The 27507-nt window shown below is 44.8% G+C and overlaps 1 protein-coding gene across 1 annotated transcript in view; it reads right to left on the bottom strand.

The window, feature by feature from the left end:
• The window catches only part of LOC308144074 (partitioning defective 3 homolog), a gene marked incomplete at its 5' end in the record, with an annotated part of 381275 nt that overhangs the window by 98232 nt on the left and 255536 nt on the right, over window positions 1–27507 (bottom strand). The window contains one exon of the mRNA XM_080515105.1: window positions 22759–22981. Coding sequence (XP_080371231.1) covers window positions 22759–22981 — 223 coding nt within the window. The remainder of the gene's footprint in view (window positions 1–22758; window positions 22982–27507) is intronic.

The raw sequence follows: 27507 nt of genomic DNA, 5'->3' as shown, positions 1-27507 counted from the left end.
GATAACTCAACGGAGTCAATTCCCGATCTGACGGGCCTCCATTAAGTGCAGCAGAGAGGCTGTTCAAGAGACTCGGAAGTGCTGAAGGTAAAACTCTGCTTCCCTAAATCGAGCATGAGGTCCATGTTGTTTTTTGCAAAAGCCACAACTGTAAGCATTTCAAACATATATACATATATACATTTTTTTTTTTTCCCCAAACAAATTTCTCAGGAGTAGTGGACACAGATCATCTTTTGACATTTCACTGAATTGTGCGTCATTAAAATTAGATTTATGTTCAGATTGTCGTCGTGTTTGGGAACAATTGTTTGTTTTTTGCAAAAATCGAGACATTCTCATCACATAGACTCATCACATGCCACAACAAAAACATCTTTTAAAGGTTATGGCATTATTTTACGCACTCAAGATGAATTTGGACTGTATGTGGCCTGTTTTGACACCCGTGGTTTACATAAGAGTCAGGAATTCAGTCAATTGATAAGCAAAGTGCAAACTAAGGAATGGACAACCTCACTGGTATTACACAGAGGAGGAGGAGGAATTGCTAATCTTTACACTTTAATTATGGGAATAACAGCAGTAACAATGAAATCATGAGATCTATCTGGTTAGGTGAGCGTAAGCCAAGGCAGCCATTATAATTAAAGTAAGAGTAACTATAAGGTTCCTCACTCTTTTATCTGAGTCCATTATATCAATCATGTCAATGTAACTCAAAAACAGCGATATCTCATACATGCGGGATAAGAAAGCACCTCTGATGTGACCAAACAGGTGGTGGTCTGATGTCAGCGGCGGAGGAAGTGCAAAACCGCAGTAAATATAAAAGGGATGGATTACCGAAAATCCACCGAGTGCATGTGAGGGTCACTTGACAGAGATAGAGGAACATCTGCACGACACGTCCAGCGCATTACTCGGACTTCTTTGATCTCCAGTAAGTGGATCTCAATACGGACGTGCACGCAAAGCTTAATTAAATAAGCCTCTACAGAATGCAGCCATTAGAACATCAGAGCTGTGTGCCGATCCAAAGAGGCACATCCCATCATGTTCTTCCAGTTATCCGAAAGATCTGTGGATGAAATTTGTCTCTCATGTAGAGAATCACATCATCCGTCCCGACTTCAAAAGTGCAGGCGGTTAAAGATTCCCTGTTTAGTGTTGCTACAGGTGAGTTTCAGTTGTTTTACTCTTGGCTTTATAGGAGTATAAAACAAAGGTCTCGTGTCTCATTGTGCCAAAGATAAATGCTGCTGTGTGGGCGTACTGCAGGTTGAGCTGTCAATTTAGTATGCGTGGATTCAAAGTCCTATATTGAAAGTGTATCGTCTTACTTAGATCATTATGCGCCTCCATGACTGTCACTTGTTTTCTTACACGATGTCCTACTCTATTACAAGTTTAATGTATGTTATTTGCTTAATTGTTTCTCCTGTCAACTTGTGAGCTCTCACTGTAGATCTCACTAATGAGAGGGTTAAAGATCTATATTTCACTGTAATGTGGCCCATTAAGCATAGCATGCTGTTAACGTCAATAGAAAGTCATTCATTAGGGCCCCATTTCAAGTGAAAACCACAGTTTTTTTGATTCAGACAAAGTTTTGCATCCACACAGCAGCATTGTAAAATTATACTGGAAACGCAGAAACACAGATCGTGTTGCTACAAAATCCCACATGACATCACATATGATGCTCAAAAAAATCCAACTTTCTGAAAACGGCTCCCAAAGTGGAACTTTACAAATATGCGCCGATTCCATCTCCATGGAAACCTGGAAAAACGCAGCTGTTCTGAATTGCGGCGACTGTGCATGTGCACCACGGTTGTAGTAAATCATTCTTCTGCACATGCTCAGTAGGTAGTAGATAGGTAGCTCAGTAGGTGGACGATAACAAAATTGTCGGCCTCCAGAGAGTCATTACTAGTATATAAATCTTCATCTTTACATACAAATGTCTGTTTACTGCCATTGTTGATGTTTATAACGTCTCAGTTCAAAAAATTTTGTGATTTCATTACAAAAACAACCAATCGCAACGATGACATCGTTTTCAGCGTTCCAGGTGAAACGGACATCGTTTTCAAAACGTTGCAGGGTTAAGCACAAACGTTTTCTGAAACGAAAATGCGAAAACGATGTGTTTTCACTTGAAATGCTGTCGTGTAAACAGGATCTCAGCATCTGCTGCTATTGTGCTGATTCAGACACCGTAACATCTGGTTCCAGTAAAGTTTTGATCCAAACTGGGAACGGAGAAACACTTTAGTGAGCTGCTAAACAGAAATTCCAGTCCAGCAAATGTCAATGTTTAAAATATCGGATTACTGAAAAATGTGCTTATGTCTCAATGCCCAGTTTTGTTTAATGCAGCTTTGAAAGTTTGAAAACAAAAAGAGCACATTTTTATGAGCGTAAATACAAAGTAATAGCAAAAAATAAAAGTGCATACATCTGGGCTCGTGCACACAAGTGAGACGAAATTCAAAAAAGGACCGGATTTTATTGAGTGTTTACATTACATCACGGGAGTCGATGTTCTCGCGTTGTACACGCGGACATTGATTGTGACGTTCCGCCCGGGCTTTTTTTTCTGCAGTCCTGTTCAATTTCTGACAGAGAGAGCATGAAAGCTCCGCAGTCTGCCAGCCGCACGGTTCTTTGGCTTCCCCGTTTATTTTTACCTTCCTCGTAGCAGAGCTTTATTTGACAGTATGAAAACTTTCTCCAAAAGCTGAAAAAATTACATCAGACAAGGTTGACTTTGGGCCAGTGGAAGCAAAATATATTCATGAAATGGGAGACCGGTTCCCTCACGGATGTTTATTATTCTACTTTACACTAAATGCAACCTGGTATTTTGTGCCCCAAAAAAAAAAAGAGGGGGGGCTTTTCTTTTGGAAACATAATCTTTTGAACGTGTTGTGGCCAGGTGGGCGATAGCGGCTTGTGACTGTGTCGGAGAGCCCAGGAGGGGAGGAAGGGGCTCGTCCGTAGCACCGATGGCATACATTACCTGATTAATTAATCAACGAATGGCTCTGGAAAGGCATAAAACTCCAAGCGAGGGCCCGGGAATGCTAATAATAATGAGCCCGCTATCTATCACCGCGGCAGGTGACAGCTTCTCTCGCCTCACTTCAAGGACTTTCATTAACTTCCTCTGTGAAATTCACCTTACTCGACATAATTCTTCTCTAACCAGCCACCTCAAAAAAAACAAAAAACATAAAATAAACTCGTGGGAGATAAACTTCTGCCATAAACATTTTTTTTTATTCGTCTTTTGGATCAACATCAGTAAAGCCGGGTTGTTATAATGGAACATATTGGAGGATTAAGCTGAGCGGGACTCCATGAGAAAGGCTATTGGCCCGAGAAGGAGGGCCTGGACCAAAGCCGAGGCGGAGGACAGGGACAATGCTACCACAGCTATTAGAGGGCCAACCGGGACATTTGCTGGTCCGCCGGCGGCGTGGCTTTGCCCTTCACTTGAAAAAAGCCCAGAGTGGAGCCCGTGGGAACTCCGCTGGAACGCGGGATTATCTGGAGAGACTTCACACATGCACAGACACCAGCGTATCACTTTTCACGTTCACTCCCCCTTGCAGGGGAAACGCAGAGATTCTCGACGCGAGCGCATAAAAACTGCGAAAAACACATCGACTTTTCTACCTGCTCCTGGAGATAAGAGTCTCGTGTGAGGAATGAAGCGAGACCGATGAAACACAGTAATGATCGGGAGTTAATCAGTGTCAGGCGGGAAGAAGAGAGACTGTGAGGCTCTTCGGTTACTATTGGCACCTCAGCATTAATCTGGACTGGCATCAGAATAGTGGCACTGAGAGGGAGCCTGATGAGGCTTGGTAATAACGTATTGACTGGCGGGCGGATAAGAAATGGAGCAACTCGCACTGCCCTGCATAGTTTGGGAACCAAAAGAAAGTGTAGCTATACTTTTAAGGGTGAAATCCCACAGGAATGTGCACCACAAGTGTCTTCAGTATCGGTGTCTTCCACTATTTGAAGTCTTCACGGAGATAAAAGTTTGAAAGGTCGTCCACTTTTAGTTTTTAAGACGGTGCCGAGGCAAAACTGATATGACAGGATTTTGCATCCGTTCAACATTAAGAGACCCCACTTGTGTGAAAAAAGGAAGACTTACACAACACAGAAGACCCAACTTTTTGAAAATGGCTTCCAATTTGAAACTTTTTGAAAACGACTGTGTCCCTGTGGAAAACTCAACTTTTCTGAAATGCTGCTACTGTGCATGCGCACCGCGGTCATAGTAAATACTTTTATTTTGCTCATGTCCGAGTCGCAGGACAAGAAGAACAATGTTTGTTAGTTGAGTCGGCCTGAACGGCAATCTAACTTGTTTTCTGTTCAAATAATGTTTATGACACGCTGATCTGTTCACGGAAGTTTGTCGTTTCATTCCATTCAACTTCGAAATGCCTAATAAAACAGTAGAAATGCGATTTCAAACAGTAAACAGACATTTTCCAAAACGTTGCTGTGTAACTGCGAATCTTTTCCAAAACGAAAATGCAAAAACGATGCGTTTTGACTTGAAATGCCGTCGGGTTCCAAGTCTGGACCTTGTGTGAAAACCTTTGTTTTTTTATGGTTTTTCACAGTAGAAGAGACCTTTGAATCACAATTATTGTGTTAAATAACCGTTCGGGTCACTATCTGAGCAACAGCCGCAGCACAACGGTACGCCATTAACACCCCCGATTCTTCTCTTTCCGCTCCAGTCCACCAGACGAAAGGCCTGTTTAATGACGCGTTCCTAAGCATCTCGCACACTGTGGCAAACAGCAGGTGACTCTGATGAATACACAAATTCGGAGGAAGACAAAGGACCTCGGGGAGATGAGACGTCGATAACCAAAATGTCTGGGGCAGGGACGCGTTCGGCTCGGACTGCGCGAGAAAACAGAGCAGCTGAGCGATGTGCAGATTTGATCAGGAGTATAGAGACGCACAGGCAGGATGCTGACAGATGTGCGGGATATTTATGAGTTTTGGGCTGCGATCCGTCAGTGTTTGGCCCTGATAATGACAGATCGGCTATCAAATCCCATTTGGACGCCGTGTTATCCAACATGTGACAGTCGTATATAACATTTGCTTTATTAATGATACGGCGGCAGCTGCTGCGATGAAAGATTGAGATTTGAATTTAAGCGTTCGCGATACAAGTGATTAATAAACACTTGCAAATACGGCTGCGCATTATGAATATTACCAAGTACCTGGTTTGACTGTATGTGCCTGCTTTTACTGGAGAAGTTCAGTAAATAGGTACTCCATTCAAAAAACAAAAAAAAAACAAAACCCATATATCATCATATATCACAGAAAGCAGAAGGGTTTATTCCAGCAGCAGCGGACGCCTCATACATCATCTTCATCGATTTACAGGGTAATAATTCTTCAAGGCTGCAACACAACAGAGGAGTAAAGAGTCAAAAGAGAGAATTTCCAAAAGAGAAGGGAGGAAAAGTCAATTATGCAAAGCCTCAAAGCCAGTTTGATTGTTACAATCATTTAATCTGGGGAGTTGATTTGAAGTGAGCTAATCTGTTTTGACATCTTCCGTGGGGAATTTTTCGCGCTTTGCTCACAGCGAGACGCTGGCTCTGGGACAGAGCTCTCTATTCCCCCTCTAAAAATTTGTGCCGTTTCAAAAACACAGACGTCGCGGGCCGGCCTGCTGTGACCTCATCGCAGCAAGGTGGGAAATCTTTTGGCATTATTCAAACCTCCAAACACAAGCAGGTTAGCCAGAAAGCGAGAGAGAGAGAGAGAGAGAGAGAGAGAGAAAAGACTGCATCTATCAATTTGAGTAAGTGATGAGAAGATAATTTCAAGGGGAGACTGAGAGAATCATTACGGTTTCTGCTCGGCCAACCTGAAAGTTAATCCAAATCTCCAGGGGCGAAGTCCTCCCTCCCCGTGACAAGCGTCTGATGTGGTGTCTGAGCCCTCAAACTATTTGTAGCAGTCAAGAAGAAAATAAATAACCGTGCCTCCACCTCTGAATTTCATGGTCATAATCTATAAAGCCCAATAATTAAATTCCCCTCCCCCGACTGAGTCGAAAAATGTTATCGCCGTCATATTGATGGTGAGAAGTACAAAAGAAAAAGTACAATAGTTATAGGATTTAAATAATCCCATTCTTGGATTTGACGGTCCCGGGTGAGATTGCTCTATAGCGTCCAGTCCGTCCTCTACTGCAGTCATCAGTCTACGGTGACGTCACGGTATCAACCAGCGTTCTGTTTGTGGTTCCAGGTTCCTTTTCCTGATATTGCCGTCTTGTTGGACCGAAGACAGACTAGATCAGGGGTGTCAAACATAAGGTCTGTGGGCCAGTAACGGCCTGGAAGAGGCTCTAATCTGGACCGTCAAACCACCAAGAAAACCTGTTTTTTTAAAACAAATTTCTGTAGCTACCCACGTGGAAAGAACCTATACGAGGATATATGTGCATGTATGAAACCTATAAGCAGTTTATATGCACATGTATGCTGCATATATGTGTATATATGCCACGAATAGGCAAAATTGAGGTGCATATATGTGAATATACAGGCCATATAGGTCTCCTGTACTGCTTCTTTAGTTCCACATATATATAGCCCATATCTCACTTTGGCAACTGTCATACATTATCAAGGCAATAAGAACTAACTAAAAAACTATTATGTAAGAAGAACATAAAGGTACATATATGCACACATATATACGTGCATATATGTACCTATATAGGTACCTGTATGCACGTATATATGTACATATATGTGCATTTATGTACATATAATATAGGAAAATGGACAATTTTATATATGTCACCTATATTAAAAACCTATATCGTACTCTATATTAAAACATATATGTTTATATAGGTTCTTTCCATGTGGGTAGAAAACTGGCAAAATATATATATTTTTTTTAACATTTCACACTAATTTGCAGTGGAAGGTTTTATTAAAATGCTTTATATTGGGATTGTGGTAATTTCTTGGAAGTAACCGTTAGGTTATGGGAAAATATACTATTTTTTATATCATCTATGCTCTGCGCCACAATAAAGACCAACTTCCAAGTTTAAATCCAAAGGTTATTAAGGCACTGTTTTAACTGTTCGGCCCACACAAGATGAAAATAAATGTGTAGAACATCCCTGCACTAGATGCTCCTCCAGTTAAGATGAACACACTTACACAGGCTCAGACTTGTGATTTAATATTTTTTCCCCCATTCTCACCAAGCCTTTCACGTGTCAATATGAAGCGTCGCATGACTTCAGAATGCAGCTGCACCTCGGGCAAAATACTGACAGTGACATGCAATTTTAATAGCGCCTTGTTAGGAGGGCCACATTTGTCAGTCCTCTTGGCTGGATGAGCCTCGCTACAGCTGTGGTGTGTAAATACTCTCTACCTGAGAAAGTGAGGAAATCTTGTAAAAGAAAGACCATCAAGGAAGAAAAAAAACAAACTCCAAGACAGTCAGAGGAGAGTATTCTCTGCTGTGGGAGTCGCTCGGCGACCCAGCGGTCATTAACAGGCATTAAAGGGGACATTTGTTATCGTTGAGTGGCCTTGGCGGGGTTTCCTGGGACACCGGCCCCACGGCGAGGTACGGGAGCACCGTTCGGTCATCTCCCCCCCCCGGGCTCCGACTGCAGCCGGCCGATTATCCGCCTCCCAGCAGAACTCATTATCTGCAACCTGCAATGTCTGTCAGCGCTCGGCCCGTCCAGACCGGAATCTTAAAATTTCACTTCAGACGAGCGTTTTTCTTCAAGCGCCTGTTGGTCAATGCCGGCGTGAGATAAGCTAACACCCTGCGCCATCTTGTCGAGGGGTTTTGAAGATACGCAACGTGGCTCCAAAACGCCACCGGCCTTAATGCAAGTTGCACGTTTCTTTACCTTTTATTTTTTTTTTCCCCGTTCCGCAAGATATGACATCGCTGTGCTGCCGCCTCATTGGACAGGGGTTCTGTGCACACCAAACCAATCGATTTCCTGTCTGTAAAGTGTTCGTGTGTGAATGCGATGGGGGTTGTTGATTGGTTGCAGCTCCAGAGACAAGTCAAGCCCAATTCTTCCAGTTTCTTGGTGTGGAAACTGGGGATGGTGGAGGATGGGAGTCAAAATGGTTCATCCTCTGTGGGGAAAGCAGCGTCGTTCTGCCCACGGGGAGGCATGACATGCATTTATTCATGAATGGGGTGGGGAGGTAGGGGGGGGGGGGGGGGGGGTTGTAGGGAGTCACGGGTGAGGTGGAGGAAAAAATGTATTCTAACCAGAAACTTCTACGCCTCTCAGGTCTACCAGACGCCGAACAAAAATAAATAAATTAATAAATAAAATGGAAAATCCCATCACATTGCCTGGGCGCTCGGTTGCGGCGTCTCTCTCGATAAAATAGTGAAAGAGATAAACTATTTACAGGTGTATGGACTGTACACCAACACATGACGTTCCATCTAAACGGTTTCTTTCCAGACAAATATCTCTCCCCCTACCTGTTTACCATAAAGACGTTATTATATGGAAATCAAGATTTTACGAAACGCAGGGAAACCGATGCAATACCACACTTTCAGAAAATTGTTTTCCGTCTTGAATCCATCTTCTTTCCCCTCGATGTCGCTTACTATTTCATGTTGCTTCTGCTACAACCACCCCGCCCCTCCTCCTCCTCCCCTCTCTTCACGCTTCTCTTTCACAATTTATCTTTCTGGCTTGCACTTTTTTTTTTTTCTCTCTCTCTTTTTAACCGTTTCCCAAGCTTGTTGGTGTGTCCAATTCTCTGATCAACAACTACATCCAGCGGTGGTCTAGTTGTGAGTCGGCACAGATAGCCGAGGACAAACTGTGCCTCGTGGGCGCTTTTTATCCACCGACAAACCCGACACCCTTAAAATAAGAGGAAGGGGAAGATAAAAGCGGGAAAAAACAACAACATTTGGACGAAAACATAATCTGTGGAGAACGGTCAGTCACATTTTGCCGCAGGGTTATTTTTGGGTGGCATCCCAACCTACAGATATTTTATTGTGCCTCCACTGAGTTTGTGTGTGTGTGTGGGAGGATGCTAGATTATTATTTTTTTTAAATTGCAGAATCAGACTTAATCCGTTCTTATTGAGAAACGTTTTTTTGGTTTTTTTTGGACGGTCTGACAGAGACCAGACGGAATACAGATAAAAACAGAGTGGCAGAGTCATCCAAGACACTCGCATTACATCAGACTCAACGGCCGAGAGTCTTTTTGTTGCCTTTAAACACTTTAAAGGAGTGATATTATCCAGCTTTTCAACATTTTCACATGTCTTGTTGGTCCTTGTTGGTATTCAAAGTTTAATGCTCCAAATCCAGCTTTTCCTTGATTTTCCTCCATTAGAATATTGTATCATAGGCGCTGCATTCTGAATCTGCTGTGTCTGTGTGAGCTGGACTGGCTCCGCCCACACATGCCCATCTTGGGAAGAGGAAGGAAGTACTTCCTCTGGTGGTGCCATGTGCCAGATCAGCGCTGCCTAGTTGTGGGAGGAGTCAAAGGGGAGGAGCCTACCTTGATAAGGATTGCTAAACCCCCGATGACCCTATATAGGGTTTGATTTCTGATTGGCTGGTTGGAGCAACACACTTTTTAAAAAAGTGAAACAAGCCAGGGAGAGAGAGGACACACTTTCTTCACTTTGAATAATACACAATTCGCTAAAGATAGAACAGAGGCGCACAAGAGAATAGACTATGTACATATAAGTAGATAACTATATGTAAATATACACATGAAAGTACAGGAGACCCATATAGGGGCAAAAGTAGACATCGTAGGTGGGAGAATACGGACTGGGAGTCTTGACACTCATGGAAGCCGCCATTGTTCTTATTGTCCATCTACTCTCACATGCAGAAAAACTGTTTACTTTATGTGTAATAGCAGTGTTGCACAAAAGTTACATTTTACTCCGTCTTCCTGGAGACAATGGAGAGTTCCACCTGAAGGGCCGGTTTCAAAAAGTTGCGTTTTCAGTGTTGCCGAGCACCGTCGTCATGGAAACCGACACCCGAGAAGAATAACGAGCCTTCATTCATTGTGCTAATTCTTCATATCCCAGCAGAAGCGGGAACACGCAAAGCGTCCGCATGTTTTATCGCCATGTGCACGCCCGGATATCAAGGGACAAGCTTGGCTTTTCTATATTTCAAACATCCTGCGTGTTACAAAAGGACGAGGCTCGGCCCGACATGATTGCCTTTAATGTTCCACATAAATCACGGGAGCTGCGTTCCCGCGGACGGAACGGAGAGGAGGAGGGCGGTGTGTGCACACGCTCGGAGGAACGTTTTCAAATCCTTGACACCGCTGATTAAAGCCTCTCATTACAACACAAATAAACAGTCTAAACACATTCATGCATCCATTTGTTAAAGTGTATGAGTGCGGCGAGCGGGGAGTTTCCTGAAGGACAATTTGCACAGACGCACTCCGAGGGGGGAGTTGGGCTATGGATTCAAGGCCCTTGTGCGCGACACCGTCACAACTTGTAATCATCTTATGCACTCTCGTTTTCTCACTGTACACGCGGGCATAATCGGATCTTTAAGTGCCTTGATGAGTCACAAACTGTGTGGAAAAAAACCAAAAAAAAAACATACAAGCTCATATGCATACGTGTACTCGTGTTTGGCTAATCGCTTGCCGGTCTCGTCTACACATGCAGAGAGGAGGAGGAGGAGGAGGAGGAGGAGGGAAGAGCTGCAGTCGGTGGCTCTGGCTGTGACCTAGATACAGTACGGCACAGTGCATTCCTAATGGGCCATTTTGATCACTGCCACTCTCCGTGTGTCCTCGGCTTGGCTTCTGCCACGCGCCTCAAACACATGCAGTCAGCATTCGGCGAGCCAAGAGGCGGCGCGGCTCTTCTGACGACGCCGACGGAGGAAGCGCCGAATTATTGGGAATTGTGGTTAAAAAACTATGACTGATGTGCACAGACTCATAAGAGACTGCCGCTGCAAAATGTTTATAGATTACAACTGCTTCCATCTCCGGGATGCAAAATAAAAAAAAACAAAACAGGTCATGATTATTGTTATAATATAAGATTAGCTCCAATTAGCTCCATTCAGGATACTTCCTGTCTGTTACGTTTGATCATACAAGCTTTTTCTGAACTAGTCTTGGGACCGATGTGACCGTCAGAGCGTCCAATTTTCCCCGAGATTCTCAACCAGAGGACAGACGAGGTGGAAGACGTAAGGCAGGCTCTTCCAGTCTCGTGAACGTCAGACTGTGAAGTACAGGCGCGGACGCACACCGGCCCGGCCTGTGCGTTTTGAGTCCACTGGAGAACAGAGACAGCAAGAACTGCTGATCCGTGATAAACATCCCTCCCAGCATTCAGCGGGAGACGGGAGAGGTCTTTCTGTCAATGCCACGATGAATCTCCAGGGCAGCTGGGAAGAGGGAGGAGGGGAGGGGTATGTGTGGGGATACATGGGATAAAACGAGGGAGGGATTGACAGTAATGGTGAATAAAGTGAGGATGAGCAAGAGGAGGAATCCTGAGGAATCTCCGGAGTAGTGACCGTACATCACTAGAGAGGTTAGATAAATAACCCCGGACACTCCTCTTCTACAGCAGTGGGGAAAAGAAAAAAAATATATACTGGCAAGAACAGAATTGTAACGCCATAAATCACATTATAAAAGCGGCTGAGAGCATTCATTAGGCAACAAAATCAATTGTATATGGACACAAAATATATCAAAAGTCACACGTATGGTGATATACTGCATCAGCACCAGAAACTACAGTGAAATTGCTCAACACATGTAGTAAACAAACCACATGAAACGTGAAAAATCCATCCCCTATGCCTGCATCAGGAGACAAAGTCCAACACAACCAACACAACCAAGGTCCATTAAAACCAAAACAGCTCAATCTGGTTTTAAGAACGTTTTAACAAAATACCTGAATACAAACTGGTAAATTTTGTATCTTTGACCGTTAAACATCGAGATCTGAACAACTCGCCGAGTGAAGACAGTGAAATGAGGATGGTATAAAGGTGAAGCACATACCACATTAACCCCAATATCCAGGCCACAACTGATTATTATCAACAAAACTCAGAGCAAATATAACGAGATTTTACAGAAATCTGAAGATCTGATCAATGATCCACAAAATTAAAATGGCTTAATAGTAGAATGAATGTCCTCCTTCTGTTCTGTAACCTGTACGCAGAACAGCACAGAGTTTCCACCTCTGAGTCTGGTTCTCCAGAAATGTTTCCTTTTTCACCGTCACCTATGAAAGGTGAATTTGCTTTTTGGATTTGAAGTAATTTAAGAACGATGGACCTGTTCCAATGAACGATAGACGAAACTCCTTGCCAACACACAGATGCGCTCTTACAACAGATGCGGTTGATATAAATTCAATGATTTCCATTTTGGACACAGTCGTGGTTATGCTCATCTTTTATGTCACGATGGCATGATTACTTGGCCTTTATCAGTGATCATCCGTCAACACGTCCTCTCTCTCCCTCCCCCTCTCTCAGCCTTATATTCTCTCCTTCCTCCTCCACTACGGGGCGGATGAGGGCTGAGACTCTCCGGCGCGTTGGTATGGCGCTGAGAACCCAATTAAGATTCTTTCATGACAAAACACGGAGGGGAACGAAATCCTGATCTAAGCATGAAAAGAATCTCTCTTTATCTGACAAGCACAAACTAAAAGCACTGGCGGGAGGAAATCTGGAGAAAAAAACAAACAACAAACAGACATTTTCTCTTTACATGCCGAACACATGTCAAGACGCTGGCGGAACGCGAACGATATGGTTTCCAGGCTTTAAGTGGTTGCCTTTGATGGAAATCAGAAGTGTAATTCAACATCGATTGATATTACCTTTGTGATTCAAAAGCAATTTTCCCCGGCCCTCCCCCCACCCCACACCGTGATTGTCTCTTTCCCAGCAGTCATCCTCACGCCGCCGCGTTAAGGTGTGTGCGCGCGCCGGCAGGTGGGAGCGCGGCAAATGGGAAAGGTCATTTCAGCCAAAGGCCTGTGTTTCATTACATGCTAAGCCTGCTGGATGGCTGAGCAGACTAGTAATGACTCCCACTGTAGCGGGCGGCCCGCCTCATTTGCATAGAACATAGGGGGGAAATAAATAGATTCTCCCATGTGCATTTCTCACCTCCGTCTCTGTAATATCAAACATGCTCTGCATTTCTAACTCATCTTTTGTTTTTCCCAACCCGCGGACAAAAACAGACATTTAACGTGGTTTATTAAGAGGGCGGTGGGTGTGCGGAGGCATTTGTGCTTCATTTGTACTATTTAAAAAAACAAAAAACAAATGAGATTCCGTCGCTCTCACATCCATATACATGTTCTTAATGTTTTGTCATTATTTTCCAATGTGCCTATCCTCTGAGAGTCGACTCTCTCGCATTGAACAGCCTTTTTTTCCTGATTGATCAAAGCGATCTGGCGCCCGGGCGAGAAAAGAAAAATAGAAGCAGCAAACTTCAAAGTGTGAAACAACAAATATCACACAGAGGGAGGTAGTTGAGAAACACTCAAGGTTTTTCTTGCCCTCTCAAAGCAAATGGAGCTGATGAAAAGGAGAGATGATGGACGGAGGGAGGGAAGACGGGAGGCCAAGAGAAAAGTCTTGGGTTTCCATCGGTGCGTCTGGCGGAGATTCCACTGGGGTTGGATCATTAGTAGTCATGGGCCTGGTGGAGGGCGGAGGGGCGGAGGGGTGGAGGGGTGCGCTGCTACACTTAATTTGAGCTCTTTAATAACACACTTTATGAATTCAGCTGTGTTTGCAGCCCTCTGCAGGAGACGCGGCGCGCGAGACGTCGGTGGATCTCATTTCAGGCCGACAAGATTTCAGATTCAATTAACTCCATCGTGCAACACCACCTCTCACACACACACACACACACACACACACACACACACACACACACACACACACACACACACACACACACACACACACACACACACACACACACACACACACACACACACACACACACACACACACACACACACACACACACACACACACACACACACACACACACAGGCCTCCCCATTACTCCCTATACATCAAGGTCTATCTTGCTGCGCTGCATGATCACTGGAAACCTAATTACTCCGGAGCTTGTCTGACGGAGGCTTCAGAGCTGCCCAATCACATTTGCATCGAGTGGCCGAAAGCAGAGGAAGTGTAACCGGACAGCCAGACCCACACTGCCCCCACCTCCACCTCCATTTCTCATTCTTGCATGGTGGTCGAACCCCCCCCCCCCCCCCCCGCCTAATCCCATCACTCAGCACCCCCTCCCTTGGATCTGAATTCCCCCTAAATGGAAATACGATGTTGACATTCAGTTCTTTTGATATCGGACACAAAGTGGCGACTGCATTGTACCTGGCTTTCTTGTTTTACCATTTTCATCTCCAACTTTCTGTGTCAGTGGCACTAATCTTCTCAGTGTGCGGGGGGGACTTTCCGTTGTTAGCTGTTTGCCCCCCCCCCCCCCCCCCCCCCCCCAAGCCTCTTTGGTCCATGACTGACAGGAGCGTAATGGTATGTCACTTTCAGGGGACTTTTGTGAGAGTTGGCAGTTCGCCTACCGAAACTAAAAAAAAGAAAAGAAGATGACCCCCCTTTAAAGTTGGCGGGGATCGTGAATGAACTTTGAAGACACAGTCGACGGCAGAGGGGGCTGGGGGGGGGGCTGGGGGTTTTCTTCTGATAAAGATGTTTTTCCCGAGGACTTGAAAAGGCTGACCCGCTCCCTTCATGCCGCCCTCGGTGACATGATATTTCTTTCAGCTGTGCAGCCATTTGAAGGTGATATTGAGGCATGACTTTGCACTTGGCGAAAACCGCCAAAGTTCACCGCCGAGTCGCCCCTGAAATATTTATCCGGCGCGAGAAGGGGGCAGAGAAGACGAGCTGTCCAAATCCCACTCATCCAATCCGCAGGGAGAGCAAAGTTGAGGATCGGCGGCACTTAAACCCAAATGGCTGCTGAGAAGCCGCCGCGAGAGGAAGACATGGTGCCTGAACGGACCCAAGATCTTTAGTATTCTGCACACTGTCGAGCTGATATGGGTGCTGGCGTCACAGCCTCTGGAGGAAATCCACACACAAATGGGAAGAACATGCAAACTACACACAGAAGGGCCCAAACAGCATTTGAACCCACGACCTTCTCCCTGTGAGGCGAGAGCGTTGACCACTGCACCACAACATCAGCAGACGATCAATATTCATGAGGGGGCCACATGAGGACAATTCATTTGAATCAGAATGCAGTGGAATTATTTGATCTCGACTTCAATACTAAATAATCAAAAAACGAAAAACAGAGCACATAAGTCAAGTCACGTTTTGGAAGTTAAACGCTTCCATTCTCCTCTTCACTCTGGCGCCGACAGATCCAATGCAAAATGTTTGTCTGTCGTTGAGAGAAACTTCATTAAATTTCAATCGTCATCCAGAAAGCGACAGGTGCTCTTGCTCACAGAAATACTGGGCATGTCGTATATATACAGCAGGTATTCTTTAATATACTGAAAAAATGTGGGGACTTGGATACAAATAAGGACTCTGTTCCATGTTGACACTCTCCTCGTCTTAATTCTGTCTGCTCAGAGAGAATCTGAGGATTTTCTGCTCATGCAGATCACAGTGACAGAGGGAAATGGACTTCTCTTATAAAGCATGTTATTAACGCTTCGTCAGTCTTGAAGGGCATTACTCACGTCTGTCAAACGTTAATGGCAATGGGGTTGAGTGGCATTCAAGGGGCTCGTTTAAAAAGGCAGCAATTTGGGGATGGAGGAATATTTATGCGAGGACATGCAGCGAGGGGATCAAATTGTCAACCTTGTTTTGTTTTGGGTGTCTGTTTACACAACAACGGTGCTCGGAGCCACTGAAAGTGCAAGGTGGCAACATCTGCTGACAGCGCCGGTCTCAAAATACCAAAGGAATTCCACTGCTGGAGCAGAAAAAGTAAAAAAAAATTAATAAAAAAAAACAGAACCCAGGAGAACAATTTTTCATTGATATTCATTGAACTTGAAATATTTTCCTCTTGAATTGATGAAGTACAATCCATCCAGCACATGATTACACATCGTTTCATACGGTCAAATGTGCTTTCGTTGCTTTTCAAAACCCCGACGGTGTTTTACATTGTTCTATTAATTTTTTTTTTTTTTTTTTTTTTTTATTTCACATAATTAACCTTAACTGAATTCTTGGGATTCGTCACATCGCTCGGGGGAGGCCCCTCCTTCTTGCGTCCTGCCCGACGCTGTGGTCTATCTTTACTAACGCGGCACAGACGCGATGATGAGTGAGGCACGGCAAAAGTAGAACAATTATCATTTTCTCTCAGATTACATTCAGCAGATGTCAGGGCCCACATGTGGAGGCGGCTAATTGCTGTCTCCAAATCAACTGTGGCATAATACTACGAGCATATGTGAGCGTGTGTGTGTGTGTGTGTGTGTGTGTGCTGAGGAAAGTGGAAAGGCTGATGGGCGGGTGTTACACTTAGAAAAGTGTGCGTGCTGGATACAGCAGGCATCCTCCTGGTGTGTGTGTGTATGTGTGTGCGTGCAGAGTAATAAAAAGCCAAGGCTGATTTGTGTGTCGTGTCAGCGTGCTAATGATCAAACCGGTTACCCGCCATCAGCCGCTCACACCCACACGAGCAGAAGGAATCGTACGGTGCGGCGGCGCGGAGCTGCAATGGGAACACGCTAACTACCCACTCTCGTGGCGCTGTGGCGCGCACACGTGCACGTGCACGTGCCAGTGCACCCCCCCCCCCCGGGCCCCGAGCGCAATCCCTAAACGCCAAGGAATAATAAAGATTGAAGGGTAGAAAGTGTCTTCCACTCCATCCTTTCACTGCTCTCCCCCTCCACTCTGCGTGTGCAATCCTGAGTGGGGGGGGGGGGAGGAGGAGGCACACACACACACACACACACACACCCTGGAGGTGATGGAGGGTGGGGGGGTTGAAGGGAGGAGGAGCGGAGGGCGGCTGTCACACTGAGCTCCAGTGTCGGCTGATGGCTCGGCGTGAGGCATGCCACTTATCAGATTGGTTGGGGGGGTGGGGTGGGGGGGGGAGGGGGGGGACAGGGGGGTGAGTGTGGGTGAGGAACCACTGGGGAGGAAGGGTGAGGGCGATGCCGGAGCCCATTAACGCCGTCTTTTCATCTGTACACACGGGCAAATATGCATTCCATGTGCGCAAACACGCAAATTCACATGCACCTGGATGTGCGGGCGTGCACACACACACACACACACACACACACACACACACACACACACACACACACACACACACACACACACACACACACACACACACACACACACACACACACACACACACACACACACACACACACACACACACACACACACACACACACACACACACACACACACACACACACACTGCAGGCAGACAGTAGCACGATGCCGTGACTGCCTTCTTTTCTCCCCCCTCTCTTCTTCCTCTTCATCCTCCTTTCCCTCTCACTCGGTGCCCCAGTTCACTCCAGTGCACACGCTCCAGCCCCCCCCCCCCCCACCTTCCAACGCTCCCCATTTCCCATCCCAGTCCTTCCTTCCAGTTTCACAGCCTCCACCTGCTACTGTTCTGAGGGTGATGCTCATAAATAGACACACATGCCAAAACAGATGAATGAGGACTATTAGAAGTATCATAGCAATAGTGCTCAAATACACAACCTCTAAATTCACACTCATGGGGAAAACAACTAGATTGTGAGAATTGCTGTTAATCAGATGTGTGAACATTGAATCTCTTTATATATTGTAATTATAACTCTTCCACTGCACTATATATATCCATTTTTTTTAGTCCCATATCACTGTATTTCTGACATTATCTGAGACAACAGATTCCTTTTTGGTTAATTAAATTCCCAGCTTTAGAATTGGAGTAGATGAATGCATGGAATGAACCTCGAAACTTACATAAATCTAAATTATGAGGCGATGTGGATGGAGAGCCTCCAAAACACTAAAACCAATTTGAAATTTTTTTTTAACGTTTTCAACAACAAGTCACTATTTTAAATCTGGTTTTCTTGGATTCAATAATACGACAAATAAACTTTAGAGCAGGGGCGTCAAACTCCTTTTGATTCTGGGCCACATATAGTCCATTTTTATATATTGAGTGAGCTGGACCAGTAAAATAGTGCCATAATGAGTTTTTCTGGGTTGTGGTGTCAAGAATAATTTTTTTAACTAAATCAACGTTTTTGCATAATGTTTCACAATTATTACCAGAAATTACAAAAGTTTCAACAGAAAGTCCATTTTAAAGATGTGCATAAACAACATATATGAGGAATTGGAAATCCTATCGTAAGTGGTAACTCCTTTATTGTGTGATATATATATATATATATATATAAAATCGAATTCCAGCTCACCGCTTAAGGTAAAACTATAACAATCTAATTTCGATACACACAACACTGTCACACGGAATCACAACCACATGAGATGACGGAGCTGAAGCTCTGAAGGACGAGGTCAGTCCCTCCCGGAGCACAAAAACACGTCATTAGGTTTTCTAAAGGCCGGCCGACATGCCGTTGTCTGCTAGCATGCTAACCGAGCCCTGGAGCAAAACAAAGCTTCCAACATCTCAACAAACCCGACACGACTGGAAAGTAATGATCACGTTATCCTCTAGAAAGGACATGAATAATCATGCATAATGGTTTTGGGGGGGGGGGGGGGGGGGGGGTAACGCCGCCATGCACTGGATGCAGACACGGACGCAGCGATACGCGCCTGCAGCAGATAGCATTAGAATAACAGTGATCCGCCCCGGGCCGGTCGGCCATGCCACGCATGCACGCACACTGCTGTCTATTCATTCATAAGATTATAAGATATACATTACTGGATGGTGCAGCGCTATATACCAGTACATGAATCCGGAGCAGGAGGGTAGCTGGGCTTTAGGCAGTCAATTTTCCTTTGCACAGTTTCGTTCTTGTATTTATCTCCCGCCGCTCTCTCCCTCTATATTAGGCCATCTCCCTTTTCTCTGGGCTCTCATGTTAATGCACTCCCAATCAGGCTGTCCATTAAGTGGACGTGCGCTACGCTGCTCATCAGGCCGTCCAAAGGCCCCGCATGCAAATGAGCTCAAATTGCAGCGTGCCGCAAGCTCCTTGAAATCTCCTCGGAGGGAGGAATGTAGGCGGGAAGACATGTGCGTGGTGCGAAATGCGGGGAGAACGCGTGCTTGTGGCCGTTCGTTTTATGCAAATGGAAGAAAAAAAAAAACACAGAGACAAGCGGCGCAAAGAATTAAAACCCAATCACGGTGCCTTTTTGATGTGTTAACGCTCAGATGGTGAGACGCTCGCACACGGAACTCGTTGATGTGATTGTCTGAGGCCGTGTCCAAACGACGACGCCGTTTCACGCGACCACATTTATTTTTGACCGATCACCGACGCGGTGCAGTAAAAAAACTAGATCGTTGTGGAAGAGAGTTGCAGAGTGGAGGAATTTTAAAACGGCACCATTTGCTGAAAATGACAATCTCATCGCTCCACTTCTTGACCTATAACCTCGTGACCCTCCTCTTCGTCACTGAAGAGCAATGGCCGACTTCACACTCCAGATCGAGCTGCAGAAGTTGGTGAATTCTGGTGGCGGAGTTACAGCGCCACCTACAAGCCTGGCATATGTACTACATCATTTTGAGTCTTTTTTTTTTAAAGGTGTGCTTGGGAAAAATTCCAAGAAAGACGGGACTTATTGATGTGCGAGTCTTTAGGCACGGTTTACATAATATTTACAGTAAAAAACGTTTCATTTTTGTGTTTTGATTTCAGAAAACCTTTTGCGTTTAGGCAGCAACATTTTGAAACAATGGCCGTTTACATGGAAACGTAGAGACATTGACGATGTTGGCATTGTTGTACGAGTACGATATGAACAGACAATCAAGTTGCATTGTTATTACAGTGACTGTCAAAATAAAGCTACCAAGTCCCAGGTGAATATGGACCGCGACCATGGCACCATGGAGGAAATTATTGTCCATCCACTGAGCGCGTGCAGTAGTAGCATTTCAGAAAGTCGCATTTCCCCCGTTTCCATGGAGACGGAGCACCGCCTTGGGAGGCATTTTCATAAAGTTGCCTTTTCTGTGGCTCCGATCACTGATGTCATGTAAACAGGAACACAAAACTCAACAAAAGTTTTCAGTTTACGTGAAAAAAAACCCAAACAAAAAACGTTGTTGTGTAAACCGGGCCTCAGTTCCTCTCAGCTCAACTTTTGTCGTTCACAGTGAGAACTTCTCTCTTCTGAAATCAGTCGAAACTTTTGCAAAAAAAAAAAAAAAAAAACTGCTGAAAGTGAGTCACACACCAGACGGAGCTTTCACTCCCTTTTTGACCGGCAGGCATTTAGCTTTTTTTTGAGAAAACAAAAAAAAAAAAAAAGTTTCTTATTGCCTCCGACGGGACGCATTTCATTCTCAACTTACTCTTTGCCGTTTCTAAACTTTGGCAGACTGTGGGAAAGCGGGATGAGAACAGAGGGGGGGCAGTGCAGATAGATGTGTCGGAGTGAGAGCTGTCACAGCTCGTTTGAGGAGTCGAAGCAGCGGAGAGGGAAAACAAAAAACGCAAAAAAAGAAAGAGTGACACCCATTCAGAGCGCTGCCGTTCTGCATTCAGGATCCACCGAGGTCCTGAATGCCACACGAGGTGGATGTATGGAACGGAGGTGAGGGAGGGGGGGGGGCGCGGAGTCAACGAGGCCACGCCGCGTGCCAACCTTTAAGTGGCTGTGGCACTCGGAGATAATGAAGAACGATGATGAGGCCAAGTAGGGCAGCTACTGGGGGTCCGCGCTCCACGTGCCGCTCGAAAAGGTCAAACCTTGTGGCTCAAGTCTCGGCTTCCATTAAACGAGCTCCTTCTCTTCGCGCCGCGTCATTCCCCCGACACTTGCCAAAAAGGAAAAGCCGCCGAGCAAAAGTGAAAATGAGAAGAGCGAGCGGAGAGCTTCCCGCGTTCCTCAGTCGTGACCTCGAAACACACTCGTCGTCTTTTACTGTTCATTACTGAGCCGCGCCCGGCGACACGCTACCTAATCCCATTAAACTAAACCGCGGGAAGACAACTCACGGCACGCCGCTAATTTATGCCGCGTTTAAAGGTGTGAATTGAAATAATTAAAGTGACTCCCGCACTCAGACACACGGGATGGATTCCCCTCAGGATGCTGGTTTTCATCAAGACTCTTTGCAGGTCACTGACTGACTCCGTCCAAGGTGAAGAACTTGGTTTGGTCACGAGACAATATGATGCCCGCGGGACAAAATGGACCAACAACAGGCTCCAATCCAGCCTGGGGTTTGTAAAAACATGCAAAATGCAGCAGTTATCCAAGGTTTTTTTTGGGAGGAGGGGACATTTCACTGCATGTTGCAATAGAAAGTAGTCATTTCTTCTACTAATTGTTTTGGAAAAGCCGACGTTTTCATTCCGCATACAAAGAAAAACTTGATTGTTTAAATTATAAGGTTATTATGGCACAATCTTACCACCCCAGCTGAGTCCGAAACCAAAATGTGTTGTGACACGCTTTAGGATTTACCGTAAGTTCTGGACTATCCTCACACACAACCGGAATAGCAGAAAGTCGCCACCTCTGTGAGGGCGGAAAAGGAATGTGGTGCTGTATAAATGAAGTTGAATTGAACTTGAATACAAGCCAGAACCACCAAATTTAAAAAGAAAAAAAAAAAAAGATTTCCGTGATGCACCTGAACGCATCACCTGCACGAAGCTTGTTCACCCGTAAAAATACATAAATTGGTCGCGTCGTTGTTTAAGCTGCGGGGGGGAAGTAGCAGCTTATGGTCTGGAAATTACGGTAATCAAATCTTGATGACATCATGAGGATCCTGTCCAGTAATCCTGCATATCCTAAATATGTAAATAGGTCCAAACACACGCAAATTTCCAAGAGAAAGTCGGACGCTTTTCCTTTTAACTGACTCTTATGTCTTGGTGGTTTTACTTAAACGAAAGGTGCTAAAAGCAGAACCACGCTTCTGAAATTTTAGGAGTGTGTGATGAATAGCGGCTACGGGCAACAATTATAACCTGCAGTGGATTTTTTTATCATCTTTAAGGATTTTTTTTTTTTTTTTTCTTCATTTTTCTTTCTACTCCCTGAATGGAATCACAGCTCTCCCAGTAGCACCCGTGCGCTCCCCGAACATTGTCTGCTGGTTAACAAATGCTGAGCGTGTTTGGATACGCGGCTGGCGACTATGAATAAAACATGGCGCCCTTATTAAAAATAATCTGACTCAAAAGTGCCAGAGGCCCTCAAGGGCGATACCCCCCCCCCCCCGCCCACCCCCTCCATCGTCTCTCCACACCTCACAGGGTTCAAGGGTCCCTGATTAGCTCAGAGAACGCATTCACGTTCTGTATGATCCGGTGGAGAACGTTGTTGAGTGGAAATAAATAAAGCAGATAGTGAGCGTTGCTCGGGGCGACACACACACACACATGGTGAAGGGGGGGGGGTGTTGATCGGTTCATTACCTGAACATCTCTCCCAGACCCTTCAGAACGCCTTTCTTGGGTTTGTTCTTGTCCTTGTCTCTCTCGCGCTCCGATTTCTTCTTCTCCCTCATCGAGGCTCGCTCTTTGCGGTCCTTGTCGTCCCGGGCGAGGTTTCCGTTGACGCCGGGCGCCACGGCGAGGTCGCCGCTGGTCGACATCGACTCGCGGCCGGACCGGGTGCTCCCCTCCGTGTCCTCGTCCACTGGAAGGAAGACGCGAGACACGGTGAGCGAGAGGACAGGGATGAACAACGAGGAATTGTGGAAGAAGAAACCAGAAGTCGGTGAAGTTTCGGAGATTTTCAAGCGAAAATGCAAAACATTTAGCTTTATTTTCCTATTCAACATTGATTATTCTTGGACTTTTGTCTCTTTATTTTTTGGATTCACAATGATTACTTTTGTTTCCACCGTCTTCCACTGATAATGATCCTTCAGTTCTTTCCTTTTTTCAATTTCACATTGACGTTTCTCGTACTTTCTTCTTCATTTATTTTTTTTTACTATATTTGTAAGCCTTATTAAAATGAATTGTATTATTGAAAAGGGTGGAATGCCCATCAGTTTAGTTAGTTTTATTTCAAACTGATTCCATCAGGCTTTGTTCCCGCCGTGCACCACTTTTGTTCACGTGTGCAAAATAAATAAACCTAATCCAGAAAACAATGGTTTTCAAGACTTTTTTTAAAAAAAATGGCTGGAAATTTTACAAAAAGCACTGCAGAAACGCTGCTACAGCGCATGAAGCCCATGGCCACAGTAAACACGTGTAAAATGCAACTTTTTGAAAATGCTCCGATCCCAAACACACCTTCAAAATGAAAGTGCGACTGCTTTTAGATTCCAGTCAACTCCCCACAGATCCCCGGAGCTGTGTTAGAAATCAGACGCTTCCTTCTTTTTGGTAGCGACTATTATAAAATAAAGAATTCTGTGTCCCACGAGGAACGGCGGCTTTGAACAAAACACACTGAATTCATGTGCCTCATTAGCGCAGGCTATATTTACACAGCACAACCCATTGAGGATTATATTCTGCTGAACGCATTCTCACTCAGCTTAAAGCCTCAAGTTATTCCAGCTGTGTACATTTCACAAAGATGGCGACAGAACTTTTTCCTCTTCTTACACTAAAAAAAAAAAAAAAGACAAAAAAGATGTGATTGAATACAATGAGACTCATACAAAGCAGCTTCTTAATTATGTCTGAACTCATTTCAATCCACACATCAAACTGGATCCAAACTCCTTAGGTGATGCAAGGTTGATTAAACTCAAAGTTTCCATCACGTCTAATCAGAACCGATGTGCAAAATGTAATTAATCTGTCAGTAATTATACATTTAAATAATCTTGAAAAAAAAAAAAAAAGAGGGTGTGGTGTGGTGGGGCTCGCTGGGATCTTAATTGCAGATATTATAGGGAGCTGCGGAAACGACGTGGCTTCTGTCTCGCGCCGCATCAGCGAGGTGGACGTCCTTCAAAATAAAAGTTATTACACGCGCGTCATCATGTAACTTCCTCACTTTGATCTGGGGATAAAAAAAAACAAAACCCTTATCGTGAGGGAGAGGCTGATGGATTCTCTCCATACGTGATGAAGAGGACTGACAGGGTGGGTGAGAAGGAGGTAGGGGAGTGGGGGGGGGGTGTTCACGTATCAAGGATGAACAGCGGAGTTTGTTTTCTCTCGCGATCTGAGGAGCTATCAGCCATTTCTTTTCAGCTGCCATCTCGGAGGAAATTACCGGGATCACAACACGACGAGCCGGGAGTTTAAAAATCGGCTCGATTATGCAGTTCCCCCCCCCACCCCCTTTCCCCTCTTCTGTTCTCTCTACCTCCGCAGATTTGGGCGCAGGTTCTGGATGGGTGTCGACGCTATCGCTCAATCTGCCGCCTGCTTATCATCCACTTAAGAGCCTCGGTGGCAAACAGCAGCTGCGAGCCGGATCCGCCTATTCAAATGACCCGAGATTAGCAGCGGTGCTAATGTTGCAACTGCTTAACGATGCCAAGCCGCAGATAACGCACTAAACATTGTAATCCGGAGGCTCCCAGAGGGCTTCGGCCGAGTGTGCATAGAGAGGTATGGGTTAAAAACCAAAGTGTGATCCTGTGTGAGTGTGTGGCCATTCGTCAGGGAAGGTGACACACACGACAGAGTCTTTAAATTGTTTGATTCAGATCATTTAAGAAGCTCCACGTTAACTTTATGATCTTCTCTAACATTTACCCCCGTCTCCGTGGAAACAGGACAAAGTGCCTTGAAATAACTACTGAATTTGGCGCTTTATAAATAAAGTTCCATTGATTTTTTTTAAATCAACCAAATTGTTTTCAGTGTTTCTGCCGAATCGGACAAAATTGTTGTGGTGGAAAGGCTGCAGGATTTCGTATTGAAAAACAAATACTGATATTTTTGCTTCCTCTAAATTCCTTTTAAAACATGCTGCAATACATTTTTTCTGTTTTTTGGCATGTGTGTACATTTTGGATTTAGAGGCCATAACATGGATTTAATAAGTTTCTATACCACCATTTGCACATTCATTTATTCATTCATTGGCATTTTTAGTTTGTGTCTACTTCATTTTAGCATGAGAGCTCCTCCACATTTCCCAATTAACTTCAATATTTCATTGGCGTCTATTTAATATGGGCCTTTCAGACAGAAAGTGACGCTGTCTCCGATCAAAAAAAAAACCCCAACAAAAGTCTTTGACATCAGACTTCAAGAGGTGAAGCCGTCGACGGCGCATTTGAGGGGAATTCAAAGGGAAGAAGAAAAAAAAAGAGTGACATGTCAAACAGAAGCGCTGATGAAAGTGTCAAAAGACTGAGGGATAATTTGCAGAGACAGACGAGCAGGGGAAACATTTTGTCACTTTGGAGGGAGTCTTCCATTAAACTTGCCGGGCTTAATAACAGAGGACACGCAGGCCGTCCGTCCTGCGGGCCCAGGTGATAACAGACGAGTGAAATTGTCAGACACCGAAGACGAGGTAGATTTTCGTTTTTTTTCCCCCCTCAAACAATGCGACACAAAGTAGCACGCGGGGGAAGTGTTTTTCTTTTCTTCTCCCGGCCCAGCGGGATATCTTGTGGGGACACATTTTCTTTAGGTGAAGCCACGTTCTTATTATATGTAAATAAAAGTCTGGGAGCGGCGGAAGGCAAGGCTTATCTGTCAACTTTGACTATTAACCTCGGTGACGAGCGCAGACCGGCTGCTTTTATCTAAATTGAAAAACAGAGTTATTTGAATATCATGGGGAGAATGCAATATACAGCGGCGGGGGGAAAATCGCTTGCTTCCCCCATTTTTCTTGGTTGAGATAAGACTGTATTTAGTGGCGTGCCGACAGAGCTTATGAGAACAAAGCGTTTCAGGCAAATAATTCCTCCTTTTTCTTCACATGTCCCCCAGCTCTTTTAATGGAATCCTTTAATGGTGAAAGAAATTTATATCGAGTGATTACTCTTGTTGCGTTGCGGCGTTATTACCTGTCGGAAGGGAGGGACATTTTTATTTTATTTTTTTTAAATAATCTAAGACGGCTGTCTCTCAGTATGCGGCGCGTTTGTTTTTGTCATCAGGCATGAGAAAGGACAGATCTCGTCGCTCAAAGCGGCGCGGCGTTTCCCCGCGTCGTTCCCACGTTTTTCAGTGTACATGAGGACGCATTTGGACGTGGAAAAGTAAAACTCTGGTTGCGTTTTGCACGTCAACAATGTGGCTCTGAGCCACTGCAACTGTCACTTTTCAAACTTTTCGAAAAAGCCCATGGGGGTTAATAGTTCATCTGCTCATGCCCGGGTAACAAACATCACTTAAAAATCATAGTTTTACACATGGTAAATAATTGGGCTGTTTTTTTTAAAAGTTATTCAAATGTTTTCAATGTTTGATTTTAAAGTGTAATCTTGAATCTAGATTTAAATATCTTATTTCAAGATTTCTTATGAAGTAAAATTTACTTGCTGCATGGACGCATAATTCCAGTAGTTTTAAACAAATTCTTTTTCTCCAATATAGAGTTTATATTCTACATTTGAGCTATAACCTTTTGGCACTGGGATCAGTATTGGTAGTTGAGAATGACTCTTAAAAGGGTCATATTATCCTGCTTTTCAAAAGTTTCACATGGTCTTGTTGGTGCAAAAAACCATTAGAAAGTGAATTTTGCATAATGTGACCACAATAGTGTCGAGGACACTCTACTGTGTTCACGTTTATATCGTATCGTTCTCTACACGTGTGTGTGGCTTCATTACAAAAACAACCAACAGCGCCAGCTCGTGATCCAACATGCTAACTACATCGTTCTGTCTCAACAGGACATCATTTTTCAAACATTGCTGCGTAAACACGAGTTTTCCGAAATGAAAATGCAAAAAATGATGCGGGTTCACGTTATCGTGTAAATGATCCCTAAGAGTCGTGTCACCTGCATTCCCAGTCAGCTAAAAACAACCCAGGCAGAGTTGTTGTGCACTCCGTGCCAAAACGCCATCCCCCTTTTGTCATTTCCAATCACGGCGAATGCAGTTAGGAATTCACCGTACGTGCGGAGAGCAACGTACGTGCGGAGAGCAACGTACGTGCGGAGAGCGGAGAGTAAACAGCAGAAACTCTGGTGTGTTGGAAGACACGGCAGTGCACTTTAAGAGTATGTAAGCTCCTGGGCCAGCGTGTTGCCACAGCCTTCGACGATCCCGCTCGACA

This window comes from Blennius ocellaris, assembly GCF_963422515.1.
Source record: "Blennius ocellaris genome assembly, chromosome: 19".
Classification (NCBI taxonomy): Eukaryota; Metazoa; Chordata; class Actinopteri; order Blenniiformes; family Blenniidae; genus Blennius; species Blennius ocellaris.
Note: the sequence above shows the minus strand (reverse complement) of the source record. Positions and strands in the feature narration are given on the sequence as shown.